This window comes from Macrobrachium nipponense, chromosome 21 (genome assembly GCF_015104395.2).
Source record: "Macrobrachium nipponense isolate FS-2020 chromosome 21, ASM1510439v2, whole genome shotgun sequence".
NCBI lineage: Eukaryota > Metazoa > Arthropoda > Malacostraca > Decapoda > Palaemonidae > Macrobrachium > Macrobrachium nipponense.
This window is the reverse complement of record NC_087212.1, coordinates 22,771,916-22,787,660: the sequence shown is the minus strand read 5'-3', so window position 1 is coordinate 22,787,660 and position 15,745 is coordinate 22,771,916. Positions and strand designations below refer to the sequence as shown.

General features: G+C 34.4%; 1 protein-coding gene across 10 annotated transcripts in view; it reads left to right on the top strand.

The window, feature by feature from the left end:
- LOC135197838 (ninein-like protein) overlaps nucleotides 1–15,745 on the top strand; it is a 255,706-nt gene that overhangs the window by 126,982 nt on the left and 112,979 nt on the right. For all 10 annotated transcript variants that reach the window (XM_064225001.1, XM_064225005.1, XM_064225003.1 and 7 more), the window contains 2 exons: nucleotides 12,786–12,872; nucleotides 13,108–13,224. In XM_064225001.1, coding sequence (XP_064081071.1) covers nucleotides 12,786–12,872; nucleotides 13,108–13,224 — 204 coding nt within the window. The remainder of the gene's footprint in view (nucleotides 1–12,785; nucleotides 12,873–13,107; nucleotides 13,225–15,745) is intronic.

Sequence of the window (15,745 nt, the reverse complement as noted above, 5' to 3'; positions counted from 1 at the left end):
TGTTACAGTACTGCTACAATGTCTAGACAGTGAGTGAGGTGGTTGGGATGAGTGTCTGGGATGCTGTGCTGCCGGCGCCGTCGTAACTGTCATACCGCGCCGCACGCACTACGCTACCGCGCTGCCAAACAGTAAACGCCGCCAAATATAAAAAAATAGACCCCTGTCGGACAATGTCGTAAGTACGGGTGGACGTAACTCGCGCAGGTCGTAACTCGGATGGTAACTGATTATCGTACATCGGCAACAAGGATAAAACTGCAGTAAACGTCTGCCATCACACACAACTGTAGATAAAATTGGGATAAAATCATTTTAATCAAAACTACTGTGCTTGAAAGAACACATTTTACTGTTGGTTTCACGCCGATATAAGATAAATAGCGTAAAGTTCGTATTACGATGATATAAAGGAATACGTATTGCGAACGGAATCACGTAATTTTTTACGCAATAAACATGCCGCCAACGTAATCTGTTAACGAAAAAAAATAGTAGTTCACATTCACAACGAGACATATTCAATAAATATTTCCACCTAAAAACACGCTGTATATGGAAAAATAACTTTGTCTCATATAAGTCAAGTATATAGATATTCGTTTATGCTAACTAGAAGCAAGAGCATTCGCTCAGAATTGCGTTATGGTGAAACAGACTCGTATTCATCAGCTGATTTCAAACCACAACATTGGCCGCTCCGCGGAATACTGGCTTAAGTTTGCCGTAGTATTTTAAAATACAATAATATGAGAATACATACAATATTCTTGGATACAGTGAAATAATGTATAACTTTTTAAAGGATTTATGGAAAAGATGCGTAATTAATAAAATAACACAAGCATTTTTCGGAAACTGGCGAACAAGAACGAACATGAAAAACCATCCCCTTACAACGTGGAGCCTAGTTTACAAAGGCTGCCTTAATTTGTATCTTATTTCTGTACAAAAATGAAAATACCTTTACGCAATATGTTTTCATACACATTTTAACATAAGCATAAACATTTGAAAAATCGACACATCGATCGCTAAATTTGCACTTTTTTTTTTTAACTCGATATTTTCGGAAGAGCGGCAGACGACGGCATACAAGAACGAACTTGAAAAAAACATCGCAGTCGATAAGTTGAAGGGGAGTTTCAAAAGCTGCCTTTTTATCATATTTCTGAACAGAAATAAAAATACCCTATTCGTAGTACATTTTCATACACATTTTAACATAAAAGCATAAACATTTATAAAATCGACACATCGATGGCTAATTTGCACTTTTTTTAAATCGACATTTTCGGAAGAGCGGCAGGCGGCGGCTTACAAGAAAGAACATGAAAAAACATCGTATTTGATAACGTGAAGGGCAATTTCAAAAGCTGCCTTTGTATCATATTTCTGTACAGAAATAAAAATGCCTTTCACGTAATACATTTTCATACACATTTTAAACAAAAGCATGAACACTTATGAATCGACACATCGTAGTCGATAACTTGAAGGGGAGTTTCAAAAGCTGCCTTTTTATCATATTTCTGCACAGAAATAAAAATACCCTTTTCGTAGTACATTTTCATATACATTTTAAACTTAGAAGCATAAACATTTATAAAATCGACACATCGATCGCTAATTTGCACTTTTTTTAAATCGATATTTTCGGAAGAGCGGGCAGGCGGCCGGCTTTACAAGAAAGAACATGAAAAAACATCGTATTTGATAACGTGAAGGGCAGTTTCAAAAGCTGCCTTTGTATCATATTTCTGTACAGAAATAATAATGCCTTTCACGTAATACATTTTCATACACATTTTAAACAAAAGCATGAACATTTATGAATCGACACATCCATAGCTAAATTTGCACTTATGTAACTCGATATTTTCGGCATAGAACACCGTCAGAGGCATATATTTTACCCTAATACCTACGTAATAACCCTCCATAAAATTTGTTAATATAATTTGCATAACCTTTATGGTCTGAACGGCATTTCTACATATGTATGAACTCGTTAGACAACAGCGCTAGCGGCGCTGTTAACTGAAATTTGTGCCGTAAAGATACCTTTAAAATGCCTTATTTTTTTAATGAATATTTTTGACAACCGCCGTAAAACCGATTCGCCGTTGAGTGATTGCGCCGTTAACCGCGGGCCGCCTGTACTGGTAAAAAAATAATACACTTATAAAAATATTAAATACAAAAAATTTATAAGTGAAATTCACAATCTCAGGGAAATTTACTGTTACTTGAAAACATCACAAAGTTTAACTAATTCTTGAGTTAATTATTAAGTAAAATTAAATTAAAAATAATTTATCACAAAAATCAAGAAAATTAATGAATTCAATTGAATTAAAAGTGTTGGGTAATAACTAAAATTTGGAAATTAATTCACAAGTGCTAAACAACAACAAAACTTGAAAAGAATTCTAAGTAAAATCAAATTAATTCACATGTTAAACTCAGTTAAATGTGCAACGATTAATTAATGAAAACAATTAAGTTAATTAAATTGTGAATGTAAATGAAAACAGAAAAATGTGGAAAATACCCAAATTGTAAAAAAAAAAAAACACCAAGAAAGCATTAATATCACACAATATAAAAAAACACACTTCAGTAAGAAAAATGGACACATGCACAAAAATCACTTCAATAAGAAAAATGGATAAATGCACAAAAAATCACTTCACTAAGAAAAATGGGTAAATACACAAAAAATCACTTCAAAATTTGCAATGTGTAAAAAATGAGACCACAACCCTATACGTATGTATATGCTTACAACACACAATCTAACCCCACAGACATTTGACAGTAAGAAATTGCTTGTTGTTCACCAACTGATGGTGAAAAACTGAGCACCGCAATATAAGTACATATTGCCTATGAACTTTTAAACATACCATCACAATCATACCAGATAACAGCTATCAAATTATATATGCCAGATAAAAATATGACCACTATTTGTAACTTATACAACCAACCAAATTTTAATTAAAATTTCAGTGATCTACCAGAATTAATTAATAATCTACATGAACCTCTACTTATAGTAGTAGACGATTTTAATGCTCATAGTTCCTCTTTGGGATAACAACCACCCTGCTGACACACTGGGAACAAGCATAGAGAAATATGTATTGGAATTTGACCTATGCTGCCAATGAAAGTGATGTGCCAACATACTTCTCCAATACCCACTTAACCTTTTGTTTAGTAGATAACTCGCTGTGCTCAGTCAACTTAGCTGAAAGACTTGAGTGGAATGTCCTGGGTGATTCTTATACCAGTGACCATTTTCCCATTGTCCTTAGTTGTTTAGATAATAATAAAATACCGGAAATATACCACAATTTCCAAATAACCTAAACCACAGTAAAAAACACATGAATTTTTCAAAAATTTCATAATAAATGCTGCCGATAAAAGCACACTTAAAACCATACCCGTGATGGACTCCAAACTTAGCAACGTTTAAGTAAAATCAAACATATATTAAATTGAAATTTTAGCAGAATTAAAACACGGCTCAAAACCCTTTACAAATTGCTCAACAATGCAAACATTCTAAACAAGATAGTAGTACTAATCAACATAACAATCAATTATATTAAACCATTATGTAATGAATATACGTACGTAATGCCAAATTCCAAAAATTTGTAATATTTGAGAAAATATCATCATGGAAAAATTATGTATCAAGCTTGTCAACAAATGCATCTATGAAAAATATTTAGCAAAAATAAGGAAAATTGATGGAAAATTTATAAGACATCCAAGAAGTGCAGTAAACCAAAATGGAAAATTATATCATGACCATTATGAAATATCAGATATAATAGGGAAACACTTTGAAAACATACGAGCCTACTCCAATCTAAATGAACATTTTCAAAATATAAGAACACAAGGAAAAAATACCATACTCAATTTTGAAACTATTGAAGATCTAGAATATAATTATGTTTTTGATATGGATGAATTGAATAATGCTCTAAATTCATGTCATCCATCGGCCCCAGACCATGATAAAATATCATTTGAAATGATACAAAGACTAGTCCCCATTGCCAAATCATATTTACTCAAATTCTATAGCACCATCTGGATAAAACATGTTGTTCTAAATAAATGGAAACATGCTATCATTATCCCAATAAACAAACCTGGGAAAGATCCAAGCAATCCATCTGACTATAGACCAGTATCTTTGGCAAGCTGTTACGTAAAATACTAGAAAAAATTGTTATTACAAGACTGACATGTCATAAAAAAAAAATTCAATTCTAACACCAATATAATCAGGATCAATAGCTGGTCAATTAACCCTTGATCCACTAACCTGTCTAGGAGATCATATCAAAAAAGGATTTGATCAGAAAAATTTAACAGTGGCAATATTTTTTTACATAGAAAAATCATATGATACAACAAGGTGGCACAGTATTAGGCAAAAACTTCACTCTGAAGGAATAAGAAGACATTTACCAATTTTATACAAAATTTTCTCACAGATAGAACTTTCGAAATTCAAATAGAAAATTCTTATTCAAATACAGTGGTACCTCGACATATGAAAGGCTCAGCTTACGAAAAACTCGAGATACTAAAGCAAATACGAAAAATTTTACAGCTCTACATACGAAAAGTTTTCAAGATACGAAAGGTTGTTGCTTTAAAGTCCCGAGATTCGCCCGGACTACCGAGAACAATTTTAAAACTCCCGCGCTGCCAACTGAGTAAACTCGCCACCATCCTCCTGCCTCTTTCCCATTGGTTTTTTCCTGATGCTAGTCACCCCATAAGGTCCTGCTCTCCTATTGGTCAGCATCTACCCCTTGTGCTTTAAGTATTCTATTGGTAAAAGGATGCTGTAAATTGAAAAACTTGATTCATGCAATACATTTAATAAAAAAAAAACATTAGGTAAAGATAGAATAAAGAATAGAAATGAATGGTTATTATACTGTTTGGTACTTTCAGTAGTTGAAGAGAGATAATGAAAATTTATGGCTTATTGTGCAAAGTGATTGCTTGGCGATCGTTCGATACTCGTAAGTGCTGAATGTAAACAGAAGTTTGGAAGCTTTTTTTTTGTTTGTTTATTATAGTTAATGGTTACTTAATTATTTGAAATTAGTACATGCAATACATTTAATAAAAAAATTGTGAATTAGATATCATAAAATCTAAAATAAATCAGACTGCCAACAAATACGTATTTTTTAGAATTCTTCTTCTGTTTTATTATTACGTTACGTATAAGTATGTTTCATTATAGCTGTCAGTAACTCGGTATCTCCATTAGGTAAAGATAGAATAAAGAATAGAAATGAATGGTTATTATACTGTTTGGTAGTTTCATTAGTTGAAGAGAGATACTAATGAAAATTTATGGCTTACTGTGTGCTAGGAAAAATGATTGCTTGGCATTCGTTCGATACTCGTAAGACGGGTAAGAGCTGAATGTAAACAATCGATTGGAAGGTTTTTTTGTTTGTTTGTTTGTGTATTATAGTTAATGATTAATTAATAATTATTTGAAATGAGTACATACTGATTATTTCTACATTTTATTGGCATATTCTAAGCTTTTAGCTCTTAGGTTTAGATGTCAGAATCATAGACTAGGCTACAGTAGCAACCTGCCTAAACATATGGCTAGGCTTATTACTAAGGGACATATGCTAAAGTCCTAATATATGCAGTAAAAATGGGGTTGAACATTACATGCAGTTGAATATTACTCAAGTATTTTGCCTTTTTGGAGTCATATTTCTTCCGTCGGATCGGCGTCGTAACCCTAGAACATGTGTTTTAGGCCTGGAAATATAATTTACTGGGGTGTTTTTGGAGGGCTTGGAACGGATTAGCCTTTTTACATGTAAAATGTGGTCCAAGATACGAAAACTTCATGATACGAAGGCCGCCTCGTAACGGAATAATTTCGTATCTCGAGGTACTACTGTATTAATAAATGAGAAGGAATCCCTCAAGGCAGTGTCTTAAGCTGTACTCTGTTTGCTTTAGCAATCCATGATATCACAATAAATTTAAGAAAAGGAGTTAAAAACATCTTGTATGTTGATGACTTTGCCATATACAGTGGACCCCCCGTATTCGCATTCTCCGGATACGCGGACTCACACATTCGCGGATTTCTCTCGGGAACGTTCGCGGTATTTTTCTATGAGAAATATCCACAAATTCCTGGGGTTTTTTTTATCAATTTCATTATAAAATGCACTTTTTGTGAAAAACTTAAAAAAACCAAGAATGAAATTTTTTTGTGGTTTTTCTTGAGTTTAACTAAGAAAATAGGCTGTTTTTAGCTTTTTTATAGGGGCTCCAAACATTCATGGATTCTAACTATTCACGGGGGGGTCTGGTACGCTTCCCCCGTGAATACGGGGGGACCACTGTACTATACAAGTAGTACGCTAAGACATACCCAAAAAATCCTTAATACAGCTATCACAAATATTACCAACTGGGCAAATTCAGTAGTATTCCAATTTTCAGTAAATAAAACAAATGCAATTATTTTCTACAAAGATAAAAAATGGTTGAAACATCTCAAATAAATGTAAATCTGAAAACGCCACGTAGTATATGTATTTATGAGAGGGAATAGACTCATCCTTCTCATGGTCAGGTTGGCAAGGAGACCTGGTCATGATTATGGTATCGCAGATTTGTTTCCTGCTACGGGACATCATATTTCTTTGAAGTTGGATCTTGAGGCTAAGGTTGTGGAATGAAAAAAATAAGTGTGTTTTTTTTGGGGGCGGACTTTTTTTCGCAAAAAAACAAGTCAGATTTGTTTTTTTTTTCAATTTTCTGCATTTTTTCACATTCTGTTGTTTCCTAAGCCACACCCACAATGTCTAACTGTGCTTATATTATCCATAATATGCACATACAATTATTCCCTGTAATTTATTATGCATCTGGGTATTATTGAAATTTTAAAAATTATTACATGTACTAGATCGTCTTGTTTGACTAGGGGAATAAGATGCCGTACTGTCCATACATAGCACATTCATTGATGCTAATGTTATTCTGACAAAGATACTCTAAGCTTGGGTAACAAGGCAGTTTAGCACTACTAAGAAAAATCTGTGTGAAAACAGAAATTATGATATTAGAAAAATTCACCTCAACCATATGAGATTGAGTTTTATGAGTACCATAAGTTAGTGTTGTAATCATATTAACATTTCACATTTGATCATTAGTATATTCAATTATCAAACATGTTCTAATGCAATTTCTCAATCATATCTTAAACCTATATTAGAAGCTAAATCTAAAGATTTTCAATGCATGAAGAGTTCAAGATAGGAAGAGAGGTAAGAAAACCGCATGAAAGGCAATAGCTCCTTACAAATATGTATGGTACATGTACTTTTAGGTATTAAACATGTTAAACTGTTACTTGTATGGAACTCGTATCAATGAGATAGGTTCCAGAACCAAGGTAATGTGCATTACATTTCATATCAGTATACATATGTAGTTAAAACATAAAGTAATGATAGCAGTTATTTCTTGTAACTTGGATCATTAGGAATTTAGGACAAGCAGAGAGGTGTGACCATGTGAAAACCATATGAAGGTAAAAAACCCAGAAAGCAATTTATTTAGCAACAGTATTGCTGCTCTGTATCAAACATGTTCATAGTTAACTTGTACCATACTGGTATCATTAAGGGACCAGAGGCAGAGTAAATGGGATTGGGTGCATCACATGGCAGTGCTAATAGTTGTGCTTGGAGAGTGAAAGGTCAATGTGCGTTTCTTTTTCTGTGGAAATGTATACAGTATATGTATTTCTTTTCATGGCTGAAGCATCTAATGAAGGTCTTGCTTTTGTTCTTTATAGCTTATTAAAAATGACATCCATAAAAAATTCAAAGCTTTAGGAAAACTTTATATGAGTGGATACCTTTATTTTAAACGCTTCATGTTCAGATTTCATTGAATGACAAAAATTATCATTTTTATGTTAGGTTATATTATAATGGTCACATTATATCTTCAAAACTTATCTCTTTGTGCTGTAGGTTATATTATAATGGTCACATTATATCTTCAAAACTTATCTCTTTGTGCTGTAACTTCAAGGGCATTTTTTATTTAAATTTTCTTCATTTAATTTCATAGGGCTATTTCATTGTTTCACATTTTGATCTCAAAAGAAAATTGTTTTTCATCAAAATTCAGCAATAAAGGAAAGCAAATATCATCATACTCAAATAGCTAGCAAAAACACCATTATATTTTGAGACTACGTGAAATTCTTAGTAATACTTCATATATCTCAGGTTCTAATTATCAATTGAAGAAGCATTTTTACCCTTAATATCATTATTTTAATGATTCCTCTAATCTAGAAGGACAGTGAAAGTCTTAAAAAATATCATATGTCTATATTAAGTATTAGCAGGATCACCAAAGGTCCAGAACATGAAAAATTGTGGGGGGGAGGGGGGGGGACACGAAAAAAAAAAAATTTTCTGAAAAAAAACCCGACATGCAAAAAACGGTTTTTTCACAACCCTACTCGAGGCTTTGTAGTGACAAGCGTATCCAAAAAAGAGCAAAGAATTTGAGAAGTTAAGAGGGCATTGTGGCTATTTCATTTACTTATGCATCTGGTAAAAATGACCAGTAGATCGTACATAATTAAGCTATGTAATCTTTATAATACCAAAATTAAGTTTTGCACAAATATTAAATACCTAGGAATAGTGTTTGACCAGCACCTGAACTGGAAAGCACACTTCATACATATTAAAGCAAAAGGCATAAAAGCCCTTGCCATGTTAAAAAAACTATCACATAGCATATGGGGAACTGGACGTAACACCATGTTAATGTTATATACAAAGCAACTATATTAGCTATAATAGATTATTGTTGCCCGATATATTCATCTACCTCAGAAACAATATTAAAAACACTAGATGCATTAGTACATCCCTGTTAGCAGAAGCAGGTATATTAACCCTAAAACATCACTGCAACTTAATAACCATGAGTAAGGGCCTTTCCCTTCAAGCAGGAAACATCTCTCGCTGCCACCTCCTTTCTGGCTAATAATCAAAGATTTGAAACCCAGAAAGAACCAGATATTTAATGAATTCATATACGTAGTATTACACCAATTTTCCATCCAGAAATAACTAGATATTTAATTAATTCATATAAGAAGTATTACACCAATTTTCCATCCAGCAGTAGAACTCCCACCACCTTGGACTTTGAAACAAATAAAAATATGTACTGCTCTGTCATATCTGCAAAAAAGAAATATGAAAAAGACAGAGATATACCTCCAAGGGCCTTTCCCTTCAAGCGGGAAACATCTCTCGCTGCTACCTCCTTTCTGGCTAATAATCAAAGATTTGGAAACCATAGTGCTAGCTCTTTCCCAGAAAGAAGTATTTATTAATTCCATCATAGTATTACAACCATTTTCCATATATATTTTGAATTCATATACATAGTATTACACCAATTTTCCATCCAGAAATAACTAGATATTTAATGAATTCATATACGTAGTATTAAACCAATTTTCCATCCAGCAGTAGAACTCCCACCACCTGGGACTTTGAAACAAATAAAAATATGTACTGCTCTGTCATATCTGCAAAAAAGAAATATGAAAAAGACAGAGATAGAAGTCCAACACCTGTTAGAACACATCAGAACACATCAGAAGAAAAGGAGTAGGAGTAGGAGCTTCAGCATTCTCAAAAGAAATTAATCAAAATAAGTGTTCCCCTAGTATCATCAGTATACTACAGCAGAACTCACAGCCATATGATTAGCACTAGACATATCTGAGGAGAGAGCAATTTCTACCATAATTTTCAGTTACTCACATAGTGCTATCAATGCTTTAAACAAATACAAGTCTCCAAATCATCTTGTACAAGAAATCCAAATAAAAAATCCAACAACTTATTCAATCAGGACTATTAATAAAAAAATATGTTGGATTCCAGCACATATGGGAATTGAAGGAAACGAATAAGCAGTTACAGCTTCTAAATTAGCTTCCACTATCCCATCAACAATTACACATACCCCAGTATCAGACTGGGTAACATCTATCAAGCCTTTAATACATCAAGACTAGCAAGCAGATTGGAGATCAGTGCCAACTACAAACAAACAGAGAAATATAAAAAGTGAAGTTCATTCGTGGATGTCATCATCTCAAAAAGAAAGATCTAAAGTAGTTATATTAAGAAAACTATGTATAGGCCATATTAGATATTCACATGGTCATTCAGAATGGTGGGTACGAAATGCAGCAGTAATAAGAAGGCATGGAAAGGAGCTGCTAGGAGAGACATCTGGTATCATATGGGAAGAAAAGGATAGTTGGTGGTGGGATGAAGACATTGAGAAAGTAGTAAAAGATAAGAAGGAGGCAAAGAAAAGATGGGAAGAGTCACAGTCAGTGGAAGACAGAAATAGGTACAGAGAGAAAAACAAGGTGGTGAAAAAGGTGGTAGCCCAAGCTAAAGCAAAGTCGTATGATGATGTGTATAATGAGCTGGGGACAAAGGAAGGATTAAAGAAGATGATGAAGCTATCAAAGGCTAGAAATAAGAGCACCAAAGATATAACACACATCAAACAAATAAAGAATCAAGAGGGTGTAGTGCTTAGTGCTTAGAAAGGAGAAGACATTGTGAAGAGATGGAAAGAATACTTCGAACAGTTGTTAAATGAAGAAAATAATAGACTAATAAGAGAGGATGGGCAAGTGAACATTGGCATGGTAATGAGGTTCTAGGCAAGAGGTACTAAATGCACTGAAGAAGATGAAGAATGGGAAGGCAACCGGACCAGACATGATCCCGGTGGAGGCATGGAAAGCATTAGGAGATGGAAGGAGTGGATATACTGTACGATCTTATGATAAAGATCCTTGAACAGGAAAAGATACCAAATGAGTGGCGTGGGAGTATATTGATCCCAATTTTTAAAGGGAAAGGCGATGTCCAAGAGTGTGGTAATTATAGGGGCATTAAATTGATGTCCCACACTTTGAAGATACTGGAAAGGATTGTAGATGCTAGACTGAGAGAAGAAGTACATATAGGTAAAGAGCAGATGGGATTTATGAAGGGAAGGGGAACAACAGATGGTATATTTTGTCTGAGGCAAATAATGGAGAAATTCGGGGAAAGACAAAGGGACCTACATATGGTATTCATTGACCTTGAAAAGGCTTATGACAGAGTCCCGAGACAAGAGGTATGGAGGAGCCTGAGGGAGAAGATGGTGCCAGAGAAGTATGTGCGATTGATACAAGAGATGTACCGGAATGTATTTACCAGAGTGAGGAGCAGTGTTGGGGAGACAGAAGGTTTTGAGGTGAGAGTAGGATTACACCAGGGGTCGGCTCTGAGCCCATTTATCTTTAACATAGTGATGGATGTTATAATAGAGGAAGTAAGGGAGACAGTACCATGGAATATATTGTATGCGGATGATATTGTTCTGTGTGGCAGAGAGCAGGGAAGATCTGGAAGTGAAATTGGAAAGATGGAGACAAGTACTGGAGGACAGAGGAATGAGAATAAGTAGATCCAAGACAGAATATATGTGTACCACACTGAGGGGGATGATAGAGAAAGTATTCAGCTTGGTGGAGAGCAAATAAGGAGAGTTGATAAGTTTAAGTATTTGGGATCTTTTGTTAACGCTGGAGGAAGTATGGAAGAAGAAGTAAAACATCGGGTACAGGCAGGCTGGAACAACTGGAGAGCGGCCTCGGGAGTTCTTTGTGACAAAAGAGTGCCGCTTAGGTTAAAAGGAAAATTTCACAAGACGGTGGTAAGAACAGCAATGCTGTATGGTACGGAAACAGCAAGCATGAGAAAAGCAGAGCAGAAGAAGATGGATGTGGCAGAAATGAGAATGCTTAGGTGGATGTCTGGGGTAACAAGAGTGGATAGGATCAGAAATGACTACTAAGGGGGTCAACTAAGGTGGTGGAAGTATCAAAGAAAGTGCAGGAGGGAGGCTGAGATGGTATGGACACCTGTTGAGGAGAGATGAGGACCACGCTGGGAGACATACTATGGGAGTGGAGGTGCAAGGAAGAAGAAGAGAGGGAGACCAAGCCAGAGGATGGAAGGACTGTGTGAGAGGAGATTTACATGAGAAGGGAATTGATGAGGCAGAAGCGCAAGATAGAAATAGATGGAAACGGCTCATCCGAAACGGCGACCCATATAAAAATGGGAAAAAGCTGGGAAGAAGAAGAAGAAGACATGGTCATTCAGACCAGTGAAATGTAATGCATGCCAAACACCAAAGACTGTCTGACACTTATTAGTTGAATGTCCAATTTGGGATCAACAAAGAAACTATTTATTTTTGAAACCCAAAGGCATTCTTGCTGAAGGTAAAGATTTCTTATTTAATAGGATCATCTTGTTACTAAATAAAACTGATTTACTAAATAGTCTTAATTTTTTTTTTGAAGATTAATTTATGGAAATCACCACAAGAAGAGCCTTTATTAGGCTCAGAGGTCTAGATAAAGTAATTCTTTATATAATAATAATAATCATAAATATAGCATCTGACAGCCCCACCCCCACCTTGGAAACTTCTCCAGGCTTCCCCCACCCTGTTTATGAACAATTCTAACTTCAGACAGTGAATGCAGTGTTGGAATCTGCCAAATTATGAAATGAATACTGGTCATTCAGACGCATATATTTTGTTTTGTCCAGGATGTGAGTGATGGAGGCTTTATGAAAGAGACGGGTTCACCCAGCTTCAAGAATGCATCTCAGTTACTAAATAGAGAATTAAAGCAGGTAAGAATTTGTCATGATAATAAACATAGAAGAAACTTTTAAAAAGGATACTATTAATTATAGTAGTTCTCAATCACTTTTTTGGAGATTTTATTTGAAGATTTATATTTTGAATTATAAGAAGTTGCGGAGCAGCCCTGAGAAGTATTTTGATATGAATTATACCTCTTTGAATTAGCTGTGGTTGACCATAGTTTTATAATGGTGGTATGGTAATTGTAACACTGTTCTTCAGGTATTCAGACACGTAAGGGCTTCAGTCAAAGAGGAGTATAAAAAAGATGGATCTGATTGTGATTCTGACAGGAGCTATGAGGGAGAATCAAAAAGAATGAGGAGAACAACACCAGAGGTAAAAGGCTATTCTTATCATTTATTTGTGGTACTGTGTTGATATACTTTTCTGTATATATATGTGTGATCAGTATTTGCATGGCTATATATTTCCTTTTACTTTTTTGCATATATTTGTGTGTGATCAGTATTTGCATGGATATGCATTTCCTTTCTTTTCCTATAGGCTTGCTGTATCATTTATGCACTTGAATGTTTTGTATAAAATTTTATTATATTACTATAAGTTATATGCAATGCACACTGCATTAAATTGTTAAGCATTTTAAAAGAATGTAAAAATGTAGTGTAAAAATTGGGGTTTGTGATGATTTTTTTATTAACACTTGTGTAATATGTAATGGCTTTAAACCATGTTTGCTTTTGACTACAGTTTGACTTTCTAACTCCATCTTATAGAAACTGAAAACATTTTTATCTGCCTTTTTACAGTACCTTAACCTGACATTTTTCAACCAGATCTTTTGAAAACTATTGAGCATTGTCTAATATATACAGCGGTACCTTGACCTACGACTTTTAATTTGTTCCATGGCCAAGCTTGTAGCTCAATTTGCTTGCACATCAAATCAATTTTCCCCATTAAATCAATTTTCCCCATTAAAAATACTTAAAATGCCCTTAATCTATTCCAACCCTCAAAATGCCACCCCATATTTTTATGTTTCATGTTATTAAATAAGGAAAATACATTTCTAAATAACAAATATTATATAAAGATATAACAGAACGAGTATGTAAAGATATAAGGCAGCCCTCGGTTAACAGGGGGGGGGGGGGGGGGGGGGGGGGGGGGGGGGGGGGGGGGAGGAGTTCCGTTCTCAGCCGATGCTGCTGACCGAAAATCAGTGATAACAGCACTAGAACCCTGCTTAGCGGCGCTGCTAACCGAATATAGGTGCAGTTAACCAGAGATTGGTGCTGCTGTTAACTAGAAATTGGCGCTGCTAACTGGACATTGGTGCTGCTAACCAGAGATCGGCACTGAAAATCCAGTCAATAGCTTAGCTAGACAAGTGCCGTTAACTGATACCATTGTTAAGCGAGGGCTGCCTGTAATAAGGTTTTATATAGTGTACAGGTAGTGTTCAAGTTACGGTAGTTTGTCTTACGATACGTAATCTGATTTTACAATGGCCTAAGGGAGCCAGACCAAATTACAATAACCTAACTTTATCCCATCTTCTAGTTAAATAAGTTCCCAAACAGCAAAAGAGAATGATGAAAGTATTGTTTTAACATTATACTCATTGTGTAAATGTGTACATCCATGAACAACCAAACGAGAAACAGCTTTATTTGCTAAGTTCAACCGAATTGGATAACAACATCTGTTTGGCTTATATTTCAACCATCGTACGATAGTAAACAATTGCTGTAGTTATGTTATAAATGATGTTTTGTAGAATAGTACCGAGATAGTTTTAAGTAATAAAAATTGAGAGAAAATAATTTTATAATCAAAACTACTGGGCTTGAAAGAACACATTATACTTTTGTTTTCACACTGATAAAAGATAAATAACGTAAAGCCCTTATTACAATGAAATAAAGTGAAAATAGCGAACAGAATCATGTAACTTTTTTTTCTTTTTCAACTCGATTAATGTGCCACCAACGCAATTTTAACAAAAAAAAAAATAATTTAGTTCACAATCACAACGATATGTATTCAAGTCATATTTTGACTTGAAAACACGTCATATAACGAAAAATGATCTTGTCTCATATAAGTTAAGTATCTAGATATTTGTTTATGCTAACCAGAAGCAAGAAAATTTGCTTGGAATTGCATTAAATATGGTGAAATAAACTCGTAGTCGCCATCAGCTGATTTCCAAACCCAAACATTGACTGCTATTTTAGTATTTATAATACAATAATTGACTGCTATTTTAGTATTTATAATACAATAATATGAGAATACATACTACATTATTGCATACAATGAAGTAATGTACAGTGGACCCCCCGTATTCGTGTTCTCTGGATTCACGGACTCACACATTCACGGATTTATCTCTGGAACATTTCCCCTCATTATTTTTGAAACGCAATATTAAAAGGCATTCTTGCTGAAGGTAAAGATTTCTTATTTAATAGCAGCATCTTTTTACTAATTAAACCTTATTTACTAAATAAGGTCTTAAATTTTTTTTTAGATTAATTTCCTGTTCTTTTTATCAATTTCATCATAAAATGCACTTTTTGTGATAAAACTATTAAAAAAACGGGTATAAAAATTTCTAGTAGGTTTTCTTGAGTTTTAACTAACAAAATAGGAGGTTTTAAGCATTTTTATACGGGTTCTAACAATTCCCGGGGGGTGTCTGGTATGCATCCCCCACGAATATGGGGGGACCACTGTATATAACTTTATAAAAGGCTCATGGAAAAGATACAGATTTACTTTTTCTTCATTGCGTACCTCAATTTTTTGCTCGCGTAACAAAGCAAAAAATCAACCACTGTATAGGTACTGTGATACTTTGTTTAAAGGATTTTATCCAACTAGAAGA